Here is a 20,199-nt window from a genome sequence, read left to right as displayed (position 1 = left end):
GTGTCCTTCCCACCCAGGGGGAGGGGCACCATGCGGGCTACCCCAGGAAGAGTTACACAAGTGGGATGCCTCAAGTCTAGGTTGTAAACCAGGGAGAAGTGATTTCATTCTTTCTCATTGCTATGTAGTATTCCATCGTATAGATAAGCCACATCTTCTTGATCCATTCGTCAGTTGATGGACACTTAGGCTCTTTCCATGATTTGCCTACTGCTGAAAGTGCTACTATGAACAATGGGGTACATGTGCCCCTATGCATCAGCCCTCCTGTATCCCTTGGGTAAATTCTTAGCAGTGCTATTGCTGGGTCATAGGGGAATTCTACTGTTAGTTTTTTGAGGAACCTCCACAGTGTTCCAGAGGGACTGCACCAGTTTACATTCCCACCAACAGTGTAGGAGGGTGCCTGTGTCTCCACATCCTCGCCAGCATCTGTAGTCCCCTGATTTGTTCATTTTAGCCACTATGACTGGCATGAGATGGTATCTCAATGTGGATTTGATCTGCATTTCTCTGATGATGAGGGATGCTGAGCATCGTTTCATGTGTCTGTTGGCCATCTGGGTGTCCTCCTTGGAGAAGTGTCTGTTCCTGTCTTCTGCCGGGTTATTTGTTTTTTGGGTGTGGACTTTGGTGAGTTCCTTATAGATTTTGGATACTAACCCTTTATCTGATATGTCATTTGCAACTATCTTTTCCCATTCCATTGGTTACCTACTAGGGAAGCTTTTTGATGAAGACATTTGTTGAACAATATCTGGATTTACCTCTTTAGATCATCTCAGAGAAGGCTGGTCCTGGCCTGGCATGGGGCCATCCTTAAGCCTGCTCCTGAGGAAACCAACCAGGTGGAAGTAGCCTTGAGAAATATTTCCTGGAGTCTTGGTGAGAGGAGTTATGTGTTTGTGATGATTTTGCATCAGACCACCAATCCAGAGAGGCTGTGTTTGGGGAACATGAGAAATAATGAGGACCTGTTCATGGCTGGGTATATTGGAACAACCTTCACAGGGGCCAGATTCTTCTCTGGCCATGAGCTCAGTTGTCCAGCTCCCTGCCTTTGAAGAATTCTTTAACCTCACTTGACCTTCTTGGCCACCAACAGAGAGATTCTTGTCTGACCTGCCTCAGCTGGAATGCAGAACAGCCTAACTACTTTGAAAGTCTTGGACTCCTGTTTATGCACCAAGAATGCTTGGCTTATTCCAAACAGATGAGGGGTTCTGAATGGGGGCCCAGTGTGGGGTGAGGTGGGCCTCAGCCACCACTAGAGGGATGCAGGGACATGCCTGATGGCACAGCATGTCTTTGGAAAGTCAGAGACAGGGCAAGAGCAGCCTCTTAGTAGGGAAAGTTCCTCAACCCCTTTCCAGGGTATGAAAGGTAGAAACAACTGTAGCTTGAGGGGGGTTAGAATCCACATTATGGTACTCACCAAAAAGATACTGCTATAGTTTTTTAACTAAAATCTTCCATGGAAATAATATAGATGAAAAGTGACCAGATTTCAGAGGCCGTGAAGGACACCTTCAAACCAGATTTCTCCAAGTATTCCTATAGGATGTTAATTGTTGGAGCAAAGGGATTTTTGTAAGAAATGGTGGGTTTAAAAAAATAAAGCAAGTGTTTTCACAGTAAAACTTTTCAAGCTTCTAATATGCTCATTGTGAGTCTCAGGTGATACCTTGTGTGGGCTTTTCCAATCTCTTAGACCCTGAAATCCCTTTTTAACTAAAACTCTTTTGGCACACAGATTAGGAAATGATGTGTTGGAGAATGGATGAAAGTGAGAGAATCCGTGAGCTTCACAAGCATTTAGAGTTTTCTGGGTGTTCTGCATGGTACTCATTACTATGAAAGTATAAGACAGGTTTGGTAGCAGACCCTCATATTGGGAAACTCTCAAATGCAAAACAGCTAGGAAATAATAAAAGAAATATACATAATTGAGAACTTTGTGTGGTATAAACTATGAAACTCTAGGTTATTCAAGAGGGAGGAGATTCCACCAGGCATGCTGCAGCAGAGAAGTCCTGGAAGTGATGGGGCTGATGCATGCTTGGAGATTGGTAATGACAGGGTATCTAAAAACCCTGAATAGCATCACCCCCTGGTTGTCTTGGTTATGCTTAGAAGTCACATGCATGGTTTCTCCTCTCCAATGTCATGGTATGTCCTGGGAAAGCCAAAGACTGGTCAGGAGCCTAGCTTGTTTGGCTTTTGGAATCTCTGACATCTGAGCAGTGGCAAAGAAATGTGTGCACTCTGAGTCAACTGTGAGCCAGCACCTGAATCCTTGCCTACGAGTTATCGATAAATGATGTGGGAACATGAAGTCCTCACACCTGTAGATATTCGTCCTTGGACGCTACAGGGAAGACTTTCCAATGAGGCCAGGTGTGCACTGTTAAATTCTCTTTGAAGTAAGTCCTGCATCTTCCTGCTTCAGCATCTGCATTGATTTGCCTGTAGTCCTCTTGAATAGTCTCCTTCCCATGCCTGGTGACTCACTGTTCAGGTTTGTATTGCTGAATGGCTCAGTGATATCTCTTGAGCATTGGTGTACTTGCTGATGAGTTACTCACCTAGGCTATACAGGAAACAGGTTCAGGCAAGTGAGTTTTAAGATTCCCTGTGGCCATCTTTAGCTTTGATGTTTATTGGTCGCCATTTTAGCTTACAGAATAATGGAGCAAGAAGGAGTTCTGTTGTTGCCCTAACTCCCAGCTGTGGGGCGCATCTGTTTCTCTGGCTGGGATTTGGCTCATTGAAACTTGAAGTTTGAGGTATGAGGATAGTTAGTAGGATGACCAGATGCTTCTGTTTGTATCAGCTGCCCAGTTAACGTTTCCTCTCTCCTTTCTCAACACTGGCGGCATCCCCAGGAACGTGCCCAGGTTTGGTTTTCAGTGTGGTAACAACTATTGTGTGTCCCTTCCCTCTCCCCCACATTGTATTCCTGGTCTAGACTCCTTGTGATCGTGTGTGGTGTGACAGTTCATATCCAAATAGCATTCGGTCCTAAGTCCTGACTTCACCTTACTCGTAGTGTCTGATTATAACCCACAGGCCAGGGGTGCTCTTCTGCCTGCTTACTAACTACTCATTGATTCTTCGGTCTTAGGAACACTCCCGGCCTGAGTATGAATCCAAAGTTCGAGAGAAAATGTTAAAGGCGAGTGGCAAGTCAGTGGTCCAGAAATTGGGCACCAATACGGCTGAGGAAGAAGATGAGGTAAGTTGCTGACACTTCCTGCTCACTCTCTTCTTTATTTCTGAAGATGCTATTGTCATTTCATTTGGAATGCTTTCATGGACAGAGACTGGGCTGTGATATGGGATTGATAGGGCTGGGACAAGATGGCTTTGCCATGACTTGATTTCTCTCTCTTTCCTGGATGGCAGTGGCTGGGAAAAATGGTAGAACAGATTGGAGGAGAAAGAAACAGTTTCAGGCCAGGACTGAATCACCTAAATACCTAATAATGATAACTACCACCATACTAACTAGCACAGTGGCATATCCTTGTGGAATGCTTGTGCTAGGCTAGGCGCCATTCTAAGTGCATTATATTATCTTATTCTCACAATAAATTTATGAGGCTGGCACTTCTGTTAGGCAAATGAAAACTAATGAAAAAAGTTATTTTCATAGCTTAAGTCAGTTGCCAGAAGTCACCCAGCCAGTAAATGGTGAGTAGATCTGGGATTCCGTCCATCTCTGATGCTCTGTGCATCTAACCACTATGCAATACTGCCCTTTAAGTGCAATGAAGAAGTCCAAGAAAGACATGGCTCTTAGGGCCAGCAGAGGCAAATTCATGCCTGAACTTGCTTGAGCTACTCATATGAAGTTCCTTACATTTCATTTTATCTGGGTGGGCCTTCACAAGTAGGAAAGTGATGGTGAACATGTCTTCCGAGTCCTATTTCTGAGTTTTATGGTGGCATTCAGACATTAAAACAGAGCTTCAGAATCTGTGCTGTGATCTGTAAATACTCATAGTATGTGTGAGCTGGGGGTTCAGTGCGGGGGGCTCCTCTTTGACAGTGCCTGTCTTCTCTGAGTGCTACCCTTCTTTGAAACTAAGTTGTGTGTGTGTGTGTGTGTGTGTGTGTGTGTGTGTGTTTATGTCTTTCCTAATCTGGTTCCTGAAAAAAATCAACAAGATTGGAAATCTGTTGTTTTTGCATGTGTCTTTTCTCCATCTTGGCTTTGAATTCAAATTTCATTTAATTTTACATTCTTAAAGTTGGAACCATTCATGTTAACATGCAAATTTATTCAAGCACCAAAACAGAAGAATGTGGTGTTTTTGAGGCCAGAACACTGGCTTTTTTTTTCTTTCTTTTTCTTTCTTTCTCTCTTTCTTTCTTCCTTTTTTTTTTTTTTTTTTTTAAGAAAATAGGACTTAGAGGAGAAAGAGGGTGGCCCTCTGAGTTATTTTTTTTCCTAGACAAAAAGTAAGTCCAAGACCACCAATTATTCAGGGAAATAATGAATTCATTCTTAGGAAAGACTAATCATCACTACCACTCTCATCAGAAGGCAAGCATTCTGTGTTTTCAGCCTCAGCAACTCCATGCAACCTTCTTTCTCCACCCCAGAGCAATATACAATGGATAATTTTATGGAAATCACATGTAACTCTTATTGACCACTGACTCATTTAATTTTAATTCCATGGACGGGAATGCCAAGGAGCTGGAATTGCGTACATTGAGGCTGTGGTTCTAATATAAACTTTGCTTGGATATATATGCATGATAGGTCACATAACTTTCAGGAACCATGAATAATTGAAAAACATCTGAATGCATTATGAATGATACATATGTTTATGTTTTAGCATTCAACATCTATTTCCATTACACTGTTGAGAATGCAAAGCTCAAAGCATCTAATGTCTTATGGGCACTGGGGAGAAAATGACCTTCCTTGATTGAGCAGTGAGAGATGAAAATGGCCTAGAATGTGATTGTCAACATCCTTCTTCTATTCCCTCCATTATGTTAATACTATAAATATTCTGTTCCTGGTAAATCCAGCCAAAGATGGGAGATGAAGGGAGGAGCATGTGTTGCTGTCTGATGGGAGGGATGCTACTCTTGCCTACTGGAAGAGTTGAGGTCAATACCTACTGCACAACATGGCTCTGGAGACACTCTCATGTGTGGGATATTTAGGAAAGATCCCTTCTGCTGGGGAATAGACAGGGACAAAGAACCAAAGTTTATCTGGTAGCCTTGGATATGCCTTTTTCATCCCAGAGGATCCCCTTGGCTCTGCCTTCGCTGTGCCCCTGAGGCTGCATCTTCTCACCTCTCTTTACTTTCCTTCCAGTTGAATGATAAGCTACCATTTATTGAGACCCAGAGCAATATGGGAATTTGCCCAAGACCATATAATGTGTGGGGAAGCTGGTAGTCAAACTTAGCTTCACCTGATCCCCAAACCCTACTGCTTTTCCTTTCTTTTTTAATTTTGAAGATATCAACCCCATTTTTATTTTTTTCCTTAGTTTATTGTCAAGTTGGTTTACATATAACACCCAACGCTCATCCCAACAAGTGTCAACCACATTTTTAAAGACCTCTTTATTGAGATTTAGTCCTCAGACCATAAAATTCACCCACTTAAATTGTACAGTTCAGTAGTTTTTAGTATATTCGGAGATTTGTGCAACCATTTCTACCATCTAAGTTTAAAAATATTTTTTTAAGGTTTATTTATTTACTTAATGAGAGAGAGAGAGCGCGCAAGCAAGCGCACAGGGGAGGAACAGAAAGGGAGAGAGAGAATCCTAAGTGGGCTCCACACTGTCAGTGCAGAACCTGGTGTGGGGCTGGGACTCAGGAACCATGAGATTATGACTTGAGCCGAAATTAGGAGTCAGATGCTTAACCGACTGAGCCACCCAGGCATCCCTCAAATATTTTTATCACCCTAAAAAGAAAACCTATACCTAGTAGTTATCAAATTCTGGAAAACAACTAGTCTACTTTCTGTTTCTATAGATCTCCCTATTCTGGGGCTCCTGGGTGGCTCAGTCAGTTAAGCATCTGACTCATGGTTTCAGCTCAGGTCATGATCTCATGATTCACGAGTTCAAGTCTGCATCAGGCTCCATGCTGATAGTGCAGAGCCTGTTTGGGATTCTCTCTCTTCTCCTCTCTCTCTGACCCTTCTGCATGCACTCACACACAGTTTTTCTCTCTTTCACTCTTAAAATAAAATAAAATTAAAATAAAATAAAATAAAATAAAATAAAAAAGATTTGCCTGTTCTGGACTTTCACGTCAATGGAATCATGCAAAATGTAGTATTTAGTTTCTTTTACTTGGCAGAAAATTTTCATGATTCATCCATGTTTTAGCTACATCAGTAGTACATACTTTTTTATTGCCAAATAATATTACATAGTTTGGATATACCTCCTTTATCAATTGATGGACACTTGGATGGTTTCCATCTTATCAGAGGTATGTCAAGTGGTGCTATGAATATTTGTGTACAAGTTTTTGTGTGGATGTATGTTTTCATTTGTCTGGGATATATACGTAAGAGTGGAATTATTGGGTCACATGGTACCTCCATATTTAACAGTTTGAACACCTGTCATACTATTTCCCAAATAAGTGTACCATTTTACAGTCTAACTATACAGTGTATGAGGGTTCCAATTTCTCCACATCTCAGCAACACTTGCTGCTATCTTTTTCATTTTATCTATCCCTAGTTGTATGAAGTAGTATTTCACTGTGGTTTTAATTAGCATATCTCTAATGACTAATAATGTTGAACATCTTTTCGTGTACTTATTGGCTGTTTGTACGCCTTCTTTGGAGAAATGCCTATTCAAATCCTTTGCCCATTTTTTGCTTTTCATTTTATTTTATTTTTTAAAATTTATTTATTTTGAGAAAGAGAGAGGTGGGGGTAGGGACAGAGAGAGAGGGAGAGAGAATCCCAAGCAGGCTCCACGCTGTCAGTGCGGAACCCAAAGTGGGGCTTGATCTCACCAACCGTGAGATCCTGACCTGAGCTGAAATCAAAATTTGTATATTTAACCGACTGTGCCACCCAGGTGCCCTCTTTGTCCATTTTTTAAATTGTTCTTTTATGATCATGTTGTAAGAGTTCTCTACATATTCTGAATACCAATCCAATATATAATTATGATTTACAAATATTTTCTCCTGGTCTATGAATATTATTTTTTTCATTTTATTGATGATACAATTCAAAACACAAAAGATTTGGTTATAATTCAAATTATATTTTTTTGTCACTTGTGCTTTTGTATCATATCCAAGAAACCATTGCCTAGTTCAGTGTCATAGAGATACACTTGTAGGTTTTCCTCTAAGAGGTTTATAGTGTTAGCTCTCACATTTTAGGTGTCTGATCCATTTTGAGTTAATTTTATGTGTGAATTAACTGAGGTGTCCAAATTCTTGTTTGTTTGGTTGGTTTTGCATGTGGATATTCAATTATTTAGCACTATTTGTTGAAAGCCTATTATCTCCACTGAATTATATTGACACCCTCATCAAAAATCTATTCAATATAAATTTAAGAATTTGTTTCTGGATACTCATTTCTATTCTGTTAATCTGTGTGTCTGTCTTTATGCCAGTACCACATTGTCTTGATTACTACACTTGTGTAATAAGTTTTGAAATTGGGAATGTGACTTTGACTTTGTGCTTCTTTTTCAAAATTGTTTTGATGATTCTGGGTCCCTTGCATTTCCATATGAATGTTATGACCAGCTTATCAATTTCTGTAAAAAACACAAGCTAGGATTTGTGATAGGAATTGAGTTGAATCTATAGATTAATTTAGGAATATTGCCATCATAACACTATTAAGTATTTTTAAATTGTTAATGTTTATTTTTTAGAGAGAGAGGGGCAAATGGGGAAGAGAGAGAGAGAAAGAGAGAGAGAGGGAGGGAGGGAGGGGTAGGGGCAGAGAGAAAGGGAGACACAGAAACTGAAGCAGGCTCCAGGCTCTGAGCTGCCAGCACAGAGCGTGACGCGGGGCTCAAACCCACAAACCATGAGATCATGACCTGAGCCAAAGTCAGACGCTTAACTGACTGAGCCACCCAGGTGTCCCATACTATTAAGTGTTATAATCTATGAACATGGTTTATCTTTCTATTTATTTAGATCTTCTTTAGTTTCTTTCAACAATGTTATGTTTTCAGTATAGAAGTCTTATACGTATTTTGTTAAATGTGTTTATAATTATTTTATCTTTTGATGCTATTGCTGATCGTTCTTAGTTTCTATATTGCATTATTCATTGCTAGTATATAGAACTATAATTGATTTTGTGTATTGAATTCATATCCCATAACTTTGGTGAACTCATTTTTTAATTCTAATGGTTTTTAGTGAATTTCTTACGATTTTCTATGTGTAAGATCATGTTATCTGTGACTAAAGATAGTTTTACTTCTTCCTTTCCGAATCTGGATGCATTTTATTTCTTTCTATATATCTCTTTTTTTCCAGCTAATTGCCCTGACTAGAATCTCTTGTACAGTGTTGAATAGAAGTGAGGAGAGCAGACTCCCTTGTCTTGTTCTTGATCTTAGGAGAAAAAAATTAGTCTTTCACCATTAAATGTGATGTTAGCTGTGACCCATTGCTTTTTTGCTCTCTCTTAGTAAGGTTTCCCAGAGAACAGTTTACATCATATCAACATGATGCTGATTTGAAACAAACATTCTATACTGTAATAGGTGATTACTGCATGTCCACATTCTGGAGGGACATGGCCCTGGCAGGGTCATGGTACTCTCATCAGGTAGCTGAGCTTTTTCTGTGGGTCTTTTCTGCTTCAGCTGTCACTTAGGGAGATTGAATTTAGCCTATGTGATTCTGAGAGTTGGTGACTTTCTTTGTTTATGTGATAGATGATGTTGGCCATTAGCCCATAACTTTGGGGCATAGGTGGTTGTTAATTTGGGCATTCTTACATCTGTTTTTAAAATCTGCCTTTTTAAAAAGTTTTTATCTTAATTCAAGTTAGTTAGCAACAGTGTAATATTAATTTCAGGCATACAATATAGTGATTCCACACTTCCATATAACACCTGGTGCTCATCACAAGTGTCCTCCTTAATCCCTATCACCTACTTAACCCGTCCCCCTGCCCACATCCCCTCTGGTAACCACCAGTTTGTTCTCTATAGTTGTCTATTTCTTGGTTTGTCTCTCCCTCTCTCTTTTTCCCCCTTCGCTCATTTGTTTTGTTTCTTAAATTCTGCATGTGAGTGAAATCGTACGGTATTTGTCTTTCTCTGACTGATTTACTTCGCTTAGCATAATCTCTAGCTCCATCCATGTCATTGCAAATGGCAAGATTTAATTCTTTTTTATAGTTGAGTAATATTCCATTTTGTGTGTGTGTGTGTGTGTGTGTATGCTGATTTGTGTATACACACACACACACACACACACACTTCTTCTTTATCCTTTGATAGATTGATAGATTCTTGGGCTATTTCCATAATATGGCTATTGTAGATAATGCTGCTATATGCATCAGGGTGCATATATCCATTTGAATTAGTATTTTTATATCTTTTGGGTAAATAACCTAGTAGTGCAATCGATGGATCATAGGGTAGTTCTGTTTTTCTTTTTTAATGTTTATTTACTTTTGAGAGAAAGAGAGACAGAACATGAGCAGTGGAGGAGCAGAGAGAGAGAGACACACAGATTCTGAAGCAGGCTCCAGGCTCTGAGCTGTCAGCACAGAGCCCAATATGGGGCTCAGACTCACGAACTATGAGATCACCACTTAAGCCAAAGTCGAATGCTTAACCAATTGAGCCATTCAGGTGCCCCAGGGCAGTTCTATTTTTAATTTTTTGAAGAACCTCTATACTGTTTTCCAGAGTGGCTGTGCCAGTTTGCATTCCCACCAGCAGTGCAAGAGGGTTCCTTTTTCTCCACATTTTCGCCAATGCTTGTTTCTTGCAGTTTTTATTTTAGCCATTCTGAGAGGTGTGAAGTGATATCTTAATGTAGTTTTGATTTGCATTTCCCTGATGATCAGTGATGTTGAGTATCTTTTCATATCTCTATTGGCCATCTTCTTTGGAAAAATGACTTTTTCCCATTAAAAATTTTTTTAAGTTTATTTATTTTTGAGAGAGAGACAGAGAGAGCAAATGGGGGAGAGGGAGAGAGAGGGGGAAAGAGAGGATCTCAAGCAGGCTCACGCTGTCAGCATGGAGTCTTATGTGGGGATTGAACTCACAAATCATGAGATCATGACCTGAACCTAAACCAATAGTTGGACGCTTAACCAACTGAACCTCCCAGTAACCCCATCTTTTGCCCATTTTTAAATTGGATTGTTTATTTTGGGGGTGTCGAGTTTTTATAAGTTCTTTATATTTTTGAATACTAATCCTTTATCAGATATATCATTTGCAAATATCTTCTCCCATTCCAGAGATTGCCTTTTAGTTTGATTGTTTTGTCACTCTGCAGAAGCTTTTTATTTTGCTGAAGTCCCAATAGTTTATTTTTGCTTTTGTTTCCCTTGCTTCAGAAGACATATAGAAGGAAGTTGCCGTAGCAGATGTCAAAGAGGTTACTGCCTGTGTTTTCCTTTAGGATTTTTATGGTATCAGATCTTACATTTAGATTTTTTAAAATTTTTTAATTTTTGAAATTTATTTTTGAGAGAGAAGGAGAGAAAGAGAGTGAGAGCTGGGGAAGAGCAGAGAGAGAGAGAGAAAGAGAGAGAGAGAGAGAGAGAGAGAGTTTGAAGCAGGCTCCAGGCTTTGAGCTGTCAGCCTAGAGCCTGACACGGGGCTCAAACTTAGAAACCGTGAGATTACCACCAGAGCTGAAGTTGGATGCTTAACCAACTGAGTACCCAGGCACCACTCAGGTCTTACATTTAGGTCTTTAACCGATTTTGCATTTATTTTTGTGTATGATGTAAGAAAGTGGTCCAGTTTCATTCTTTTCCATGTTGCTGTCTAGTTTTGCCAACATCATTTGTTGGAAAGACTGTCTTTTTCCCATTAAATATTCTTTCCTGCTTTGTTGAAGATTAATTGATTGTATAGTTGTGGGTTCATTTCTGGTTTTTCTGATCTCTTAATCCATGTGTCTGTTTTTATGCCAATACCATACTGTCATGCTTACTACAGCATTGTAAGATAAGTGACATCTAGAATTGTGATGCCTCCAGCCTTTCGTTTTCAAGGTTGCTTTGGCTATTTGGGGTCTTTTGTGGTTCCATATAAATTTTAGGATTGTTCTAGCTCTGTGAAATTGCTATTGGTATTTTGATAATGATTTCATTAAATGTATAGATTGCTTTGGGTCCTGTAGACATTTTAACAATATTTATTCTTCCAGTCCATGAGCATAGAATGTTTTTCCATTTCTTTGTGTCATCCACAATTTCTTTCATCAGTATTTTATAGTTTTCAGAGTACAGATCTTTTACCTCATTGGTTTGGTTTATTCCTATGTATCTTACTGTTTTTGGTCCAATTGTAAATAGGGTTGATACCCTAATTTCTCTTTCTACTATTTCATTATTGGTATACAGAAATGCAAGAGATTTCTCTATATTGGTCTTATATCCTGTGATTCCACTGAATTTGTTTCAGATCAACAGTTTTTTAGTGGAGTCTTTTGGGTTTTCTATATGTATCAAGTCACCTGCAAAATAGTGAAAGTTTTACTTCTTCCTTGCTGATATGGATACCTTTTAGTTCTTTTTGTTGTTTGCTTTGGCTAGGACTTCAGTAGTTTGTTAAATAATAGTGAGTGGTGAAAGTGGACATCTCTGTCCTGACCATAAAGGAAAAGCTCTCAGTTTTTCCTCATTGAGTATAATAGCTGTAGGTTTTTCATTTATGGCCTTTATTATGCTGAGGTATGTTCCCTCTAAATGTACTTTGTTGACGGTTTGCATCATGAATGGATATTTTACTTTGTCAGGTTGCTTTTTCTGCATCTGTTGAGAAGTTCATATGGTTCTTATACATTCTTTTATTAATGTGGTGTATTATGTTGGTTGATTGCAAATATTGACCCACCCTTGCAATCCAGAAGTAAATCTCACTTGATCGTGATGAATGATTTTTTTAATGTACCGTTGGATTCCATTTGCTAGTATTTTATTGAGAATTTTTGCATCCATGTTTATCAGGGATATTGGCCTGTAGTTCTCTTTTTAAGTGGAGCCTTTATTTGGCTTTGGTATCAGGGTAATTCTGGCCTCATAGAATAAATTTGGAAGTTTTCCTTCTTTTTTTCATTTTTAAGAATAGTTTGAGAAGAATACATATTAGCTTTTCTTTAAATGTGTGGTAGAATTCACCTGTGAAACCATCTGGCCCTGCATTTTTGCTTGTTGGGAGTATTTTGATTACTGATTAAATTTCTTTGCTGGTTATCAGTCTGTTCAAGTTTTTTTTTTTCTGCTTCAGTTTTCTTGGTTTATGTGTTTCTAGAAATTTGTCCATTTCTTCCAGGTTGTCCAATTTATTGACATACAGTTAATCATAATATTCTCTTAGAATTGTTTGTATTTCTACGCTATTGATTGTTATTTCTCCTCTCTCATTTGTTATTTTACTTATAATTCTATTTATTGGGTCCTTTCTCTTTTATTTTTGATAAGTTTGGCTGGAATTTATCACTTTTATTAATTTTTTCAAATAACTAGCTTCCTGATTTCATTGATCTTTTCTATTAAGTTTCTATATCATTTATTTCTACTCTAATCTTTTTTTAAAAAACAGTTTATTGTCAGGTTGGTTTCCATATAACACCCAGTGCTCATCCCAACAAGTGCCCTCCTCCATGCTCATCACCCCCCTTCCCCTCTCTCCCACCCCCATCAGCCCTCAGTTTCTTTTCAGCATTCTCTAACCTTCTTCTGCTGGCTTTAGGCTTTGTTGTCTTTTTCTAGCTCCTTTATATGTAAAGTTATATTGTTTATTTGAGAATGTTCTTGATTCTTGAAGTAAGCCTATATTGCTGTATACTTGCTTCAGAACTGCTTTTGCTGCATCCTGAAGGTTTTGTGCAATTTTGTTTTCATTTTAATATGTTTCCATATATTTTTAAATTTCTTATTTGATTTTCTGGCTGACCCATTCATTGTTTAGTACCATGTTGTTTAACCTCCGTGTATTTTTGGTCTTTCCAAACTTTTTCTTATGCTTGACTTCTGTTTTCTTAGTGTTGTGGCCAGAAAAGAGGCATGGTATGATTTTCAGTATTTTTGTATTCGTTGAGGCCTGTTTTGTGATCTAGTATGTGATCTATTCTGGAGAATGTTCCATGTGTACTTGAAAAGAAGGTATATTCTGCAGTTTTGGAATGCAGTGTTCTGAATATATTTGTGAAATCTGTCTGGCACACTGTGTCATTCATAGCTATTGTTTCTTTGTTTATTGTAAACAAATGATCTGTCCATTGATGTAAGTAGGGTGTTAAAGACCCCTACTATTATTGTGTTATTGTCATCAGTTCCTTTATGTTTGTTTTTAATTGTTTTCTGTATTTGGGTACTCCCATGTTAGGTGCATAAATACAGTTGTTAGATTTTCTTGTTGGATTTTCCTCTTTATGATTATATAATGCCCTTCTTTAGCTCTTGTTGCGGTCTTAGTTTTAAAGTCTAATTCGTCCAATGTAAGTATTGCTAGTCCAGCTTTCTTTTGACATCCATTTGCATGATAAATGTTTCTCCATCCCCTCACTTTCAATCTGCAGGTGTCTTTAGGTCTAAACTGGGTCTGTTGGGGGTGTCTGGGTGGCTCAGCCTGTTAAGCGTCCAACTCTTGATATCGGCCAGGTCATGATCTCACGGTTCGTGGGTTTGAGCCCTCTGTCGGGCTCTGTGCTGACAGCTAACTCAGAGCCTGGAGCCTGTTTCAGATTCTGTGTCTCCTTCTCTCTCTGACCCTCCCCTGCTCATGCTGTCTCTCTCTCTCAGAAATAAATAAAAAACATTAAAAAAAATAAACTCGGTCTATTGTAGGCTTCTTACATATATTCTTATGATTTTCAAGGGTATAGGTATAGTGAGGATAGTAATAATAATAAAATTATGAGTAATATTTATGGAGTGCTTATTTTGTGTAAGGCTTTCCATGTTTTATTTCATATAGGTCTCAAAGCCATTTTTATTTCCAATTTATAAACATGAGAAGTCTGAGGATTAAATGAATGAACAACTTGCTCAGTACTAATATGGGGCAGAATCAGAGTATGAGTCAGACAGTCTGATTCCAGAGCAATGCTCTTGACTACTGTGCTTCTCTGTCCTTCGAATGTTTTCCCTCTACAGATCCTCAAGCCTTACTAAAAATTCATACTTGCTTCTTCTTCCTTATACTAAAGGCAAGTAAGACAAGGGTATTCATTGGAAAGACGGGTACAAGACAAACTTGCTACCCTACTTTTTCTTTAATAGCTTTGCGTTTCCACTGAAGACAATGGTGAGTAGAATTACCTCAGTTTACAGCAGGAGGTTTAGCAGACCGTAGGGAAAATTCAGGAACATAAACATATATGTGTTGTGTTTCCAAGGAAGAATATAGAGCCTGATACTTTTAATAAAATAATAGGCTCTTGAGTTCTCTCTCTCTCTCTGTCTCTCTCTCCACCCAAGCCCCCTGAATCAGTTTGAATCTCTTCTGGACTAGTCTGTCCTGGACAGATTTGGAGGTTTCCTCGAGTTTCCCTCCGGGGCAAGATTTTTCTGTGTACAGGATGATAAGGCTCAAAGCTGAGTATGGCAAGATGCTGTGGATGGCGGGGATGGGGAGCAGTCCTGATCTTTCCTGTCATCCCTCTGACCTTTCACTCAGCCCCTTCTAATTCCAGCCTATGCTTCCTTTTCTTTCAATAAGCTTTGTATTATCTAGAGTACATTCAGGAAGCAGAGCACATGCCAGTTGAGGGAAAACAGTAGAAGGACCTAATCATAGAGATGTTAGAACCCCAAGTAGAGAAAGCAGGAAACAGTGAGGCAGCCCAAAGATTGGTAGCTGCAGGGAATTGCTGCCATTCTTAGGACTGGAAAGACAAAGAGGGAAGCAGGATTACCAGAAGTCAGGTGCTGGGACCACCCAGTGGCGGCTGGAATGCTGCAGAGATACAGTTACTTTGGGAGATGCCTTCTGAAGCAGAGGGGGACAGTTGAGGAGAAACACCCTGAATCTCCTCCCCCATTCTACAATCTCCTACCAGTGTCCCCCATTGGCCAAACCCAACTCAAAGTTAGTTCACTTCTTCTGGGAATATCGTTTTCAGGGGTCAGTACCCTGCAACACCAAGCAGAGGAAGGAAATGGCAGAGAGTGGGTCTGAGAGCAAGTGGCAAAGCCCTGGAACACACACGTTCAGCAATAAGTCAGCACACCCTTACTCATTGTAGCTGACGACCCACAGCTCCTTCCTAGCCAGGCCCTTGCTTTGAGGAGTTAAGAAGCTACTTGGCCACAGAAATAAAAATTTGGCAAAAAACACAAGAATGCCCACCATTGATCATGAATACATGGTGATCAGTTGTTCAGACTGCTTGTGAGTTGTTCTGAATGTTTGTTTGAGCATGTGTGAGAGCATGTGTTAGTATGTGTGTGTAGGAGAGAAAAAGTGTGTGTGTGATGGGGTGGGGGGAGGGGGGTCACTGGAGGCACCCAGATGGGATCAGATAACTGATGGCTTCAAAGAGGAGGGGAAATGTATTTTCAGGTGAAGGAACAAGGAGCATGCAGCAAGCTGGGGAGATGGCAAATGTGAGACTTAAACACATGTTCTGTAAAACAAACAACTGAAAGGACTCTAAAACAGTCTCCTATGTAACCGGTCCCCGGAGTTTACCTCACAGGACTTGTCACCCAGCTGTTTGCCCGGTGCAGACACGGCACCTGTGCTCCCATTGCGGCCAGGCGCTGCCTGCGATGCTACATTTACTGAATGTTTTATGGGGAGCATCGAAGCTAGAACATGTGCCAAGAGGAGGCCTGGGGATAGATGGGTGTTAATTTACTGTTCAGTGCACCACCCGGGGGACAATTATTTCAAAAGAAAACTCATCTAAAGTCAAAGCATTGAAACATTTACGACAGATGCCTCTGGCAGGCGCAACAGACAAACATGTGGAATAAATTATGCATAACTGTAGGGCCTTTGACGAGGAGGCTGGGACAACAGCACCAGGAAGCTCAGGGAGATGGCGGTGCGGGGGAGGGGGGGCAGGGAGGGTCGGAGCTGTCCAGGCCATGGGGGTATGGCCCAGACTTTCCACAGAGGCCCTGGGTGGTCCACCAGAATGTTCCCTGGAACAGAGTGAAGTTCCCTCAGGCCCTCTTTGAAGGCACTAAATGACCATTTGAGGGTTAAAAATAAAAAGATTTAAGTAATTCTCTGAGACTTCTTAGGGGTTAAAAAGATTCCCCCGTTGGCACAGGGAAACAGTGGGGACAGAAAATGACTCAGTTTGCCAAAGAGTTGCATTGTGAGGAACTAAGGTGAGGCTGGAGCCTGGGTCCATTGCCGAAAGCCATATATTTGCGTTGGTGCCAACAGTCACTGATCTTGATTCTCTGGGTGTTTCATGGCTTCTCACTAGTAAGCCCGAGTTCTAAATGCTGGCACCGTTCTTGGCCTTCATGCTCACCTGTGCTTCTGTGTGAACTGAGGACTGTTGGGAAAGACGCTACTTCTATTCCATGCTCCTTCTGGAGGAGACCGCCGCCTTGGTTCCCAGGGCAGCCCTTACTTAAACTGAAAAGGATCGTCTGACCAAGGGCTGGTCTGCTCTGAAATCCAAGTCATTTATCCCCACTTCCCTGGAATTCCTCATCTTTGATAATAAGGGCAGTGAAACAAGTCACTGTGTAAGATGTAGCTCCATGGGTGAGACACAGCTTATGAAGTTGAATTGTTACTCAAGGCCACCCCCTGACAATTTTATGTACTTTATTTTATTTTACTTATTTTATTTTATATAGTTACTGATTGACTGTTATGTTCTTGTATCTTTGATTCGTTGTTTCCAGCCCTGGCTCATCTATTTCTGTTTCTCACCACCCACTTCCACCCACTGGCTCTCACTGTCTTTCTGCCATCTCTCAGGGAGAGGCTTCTGTTTCTTACCTATGGTTCCTTCCTCCCTAGGCCAGTCTTGCCAAGGGAAATGGATAAGCAAAGGAGCAGAGAAATGGATGTAGTGAGGGATTGGGGAGTCCATCCTGTTTGACTATAGAATGGAGATGTATTCTAAGGAACAGTTAAGGACTCAAATTTGGAATTTCAGGGTTCTGCATCTTTTTCCCTCATTGGTGGATTCTTGTTCCATGGCTCCACCTAGAGGAAAGGCAGTCTGGGAAATAGAGTCATTGCCAGCAGCCTCCAGGCAGCAGCTCCAGACCACCAAAGGACAGTGGCCTTCTCCTCTGTAGCATCATGTTGTGAGTAGAGTGTAAACAGTTAGACTCTGGGAAGGTGGCTGGAGGGAGTAGTGTAGAAAAGCCCATGGTCCAGTTCCTGACTACCGCCTTTGAGAGTCACTGTTAGGGTAAGTGAATTTTCCTCAAGAGGGAAATGTTGTGAGGAGAAGTAAATGAGACGTGTACGACAAAGCCCGGTTGACTCCTTTAGCGACCACGTCCCTCCACTGGAGTTTGGGACTGACCCTCTCTGCACAGAAATTAGCCCTATCTCAAGTGGTACTGTAGGTAAAGTTTTTGTGTTTGGGTACATTACAATTGTGGGTTTTTAATAGTTATTATACATGAAAGCATTCGCTTCAAGAAAAATTCCACATGACGGATAAAATGAAGGATTCCCTTATTCTCATCTCCTCCAAATGTTGTCTCCCGAGAGCTGGCCATAGTTACAGTTTGGTTTGTATACTTCCAGACCTTTCCTTGGGCACTTTGATTTGGTTGTGAACTTGTATTTGCTTTGGTATGGGTTTATTTACACACACACACACACACGCGCGCGCACACACACACACATGCATACACACATTTAAGAGAAAGTCATGGACAGATAGTTTCATTTTGTTGAGAAAGTTTAAGGTAGAAAGGCTGTGTTTTCCAAACTGTGCCCCAAGACACCCCTGGAGTGCCACAGTGAACTCACAGAGGTGTAGAATTTATAAACATTTTTGAGGGAAGCCTAGCGATAGTTGATGTCTGTCAGACACCACATTAACTACCCCCTTGACAGTGTCAGTGTTAACACACCTGATCAGTCTTTCAGTGTCACCCTGTCTTAGTGAGGTCAAGTTCTCAGTGTGTATAGTACCAGTTCCACACAAAGCCATCACAGAACAGGAGGCAATAGTGGTCATGTTCAGTCTAATTCCAAGGTTGGCTAAGCTGGATAGTGTCCAGCAGGTGAGCACATCCTTTTAGTAAGCAATTAGGGCTAAGAATAAAATAAAATATTTTTTCTTTCAACCTGTGTGTATTTTCCCCCAAATGGCTACTACAGTTGTTAGTACAAAAATGCTTACTAGGTTCTTTGGACTCAACTACTCTATAATTGTCAAGGGTTTCTTTTAGCCTAGGGCATTTCTGTAAAAATTACATAGGCATTAAGGGTACTGTGAACTGAGGAAGTTTGGGAACCGCTACATAAAGAACTTCCTGAGTTCTTTAGAGATTTCAGAGTAAAGTATACAGCCAAGAGCAGAAAAGTTTAAAGAGATAACTAGTGAGTTTTTTTGTTTTTTTGTTTGTTTGTTTGTTTGTTTTTTACAAATAGTTTATTGTCAAATTAGTTTCCACATAACACTCAGTGCTCATCCCCATAAGTGTCCTCCTCTATGCGCATCCCCCCCTCCCCCCCACATCCATCAGTCCTCAGTTTTTGTCAGCATTCAAGAGTCTCTCATGGTTTGCCTCTCTCCCTTTCCCCCACCATTTCCCCCCTTCTTCTCCCCCTTGGTCCTCCGTCAAGTTCCTCCTAATCCTCCTATACGTGCAAACATGATATTTGTCCTTCTCTGCCTGACTTATTTCGCTCAGCATAACACCCTCAAGGTCCATCCATGTTGCTACACATGGCCAGATTTCATTGTTTCTCATTCCCATGTAGTATTCCATGGTATAAGTTGCAGGAATTTGGGGTACCTGGGTGGCTCAGTCAGGTAAGCCTCTGACTCTTGATTTCTGTTCAGGTCATGATCTCATGGTTCATGAGTTCGAGTCCTACCTCAGGCTCCATGCCGGCAGTGTGGAGCCTGCTTGGGATTCTGTCTACCTTTTTCTCTGCCCACCCCCCCTCACACTCTCTCCCATCTCTCTCAAAGTAAATGAATAAACTTTAAAGTTGCAGGAATTTATTTGGAGGTGGCAACATTCTGTGGCAAAGTGTGTGCTAGAAAAGTGCCAGGTGGACTGGCTTCCTCTACAGTTGCTCTTGCATTTCCCACTGATTACATTCTTGGGCCACAGAGTACATCTGCCCCAGGACAGTCTCTGTGTCTCTGCCTCTGTCTCTGTTTCCTCCTCTCTTGGTCTCTCAGTGTGTGTGTGTGTGTGTGTGTGTGTGTGTGTGTGTGTGTCAGGAGGGGGGACTGAGGGTTTGATTATGGACATCCCTTTAAATCCTTGGGTTTAAAAATAAACGCAGCATCTTATCCAGAAGACTTTGCTTTACTTACAGTCTCCAGGGGTGGTTTGGGCTTCATGGAGAGGGATGCCAGAGAAGCTCAGAATGTGTCCATAAACATATCCCTTTGTGGAGCATGGGAATTACTCATCCCAAGGAGAGACTTCTCGGGTGGCCCAGGCTATCATACGGGGGCTCTGGCCCTCTTCAACTGACAGCCCATTCTCAGCATCAGAAGTGCTGGTTAAAATAAGACCTTCCCTATGCTCTCATTGTATACATTTCCAGCAGCCTGGGTCTAAATTAAGAAGTTACAAATAAGGAGAGTCCTGAGGACTGTGTGATGGAGGAGAAGCTGGAGAGATCGGGCAGCCCTTGAAATGAGAGTGCACTGGGGGAGGAGGAGAAGTGGTGGCTCTAGCCTCAGAGCTGAGGCTGGGCAAATTCAGGATGGTATTTCAGACCAGACCCTCATGGAAAACACAAGGCCCAAATATGTGCAACGATGGAGAATGTTGGAACGACAGAGTAGCAAATGGAAGCCAGCACATACCGTCGGGAT

The 20,199-nt window shown here is 40.9% G+C and overlaps 1 protein-coding gene across 1 annotated transcript in view; it reads left to right on the top strand.

The window, feature by feature from the left end:
* ANO2 (anoctamin 2) overlaps positions 1-20,199 on the top strand; it is a 334,204-nt gene that overhangs the window by 178,347 nt on the left and 135,658 nt on the right. Inside the window, exons 15-16 of the mRNA XM_039218383.1 lie at positions 2,886-2,897; positions 3,125-3,235. Coding sequence (XP_039074314.1) covers positions 2,886-2,897; positions 3,125-3,235 — 123 coding nt within the window. The remainder of the gene's footprint in view (positions 1-2,885; positions 2,898-3,124; positions 3,236-20,199) is intronic.

Source organism: Hyaena hyaena, unplaced genomic scaffold (assembly GCF_003009895.1).
Source record: "Hyaena hyaena isolate Hyena2069 unplaced genomic scaffold, ASM300989v1 scaffold_760, whole genome shotgun sequence".
Taxonomy (NCBI): Eukaryota; Metazoa; Chordata; class Mammalia; order Carnivora; family Hyaenidae; genus Hyaena; species Hyaena hyaena.
The sequence above is the reverse complement of the archived record's forward strand: the minus strand, read 5'-3'. Positions and strand labels throughout refer to the sequence as shown.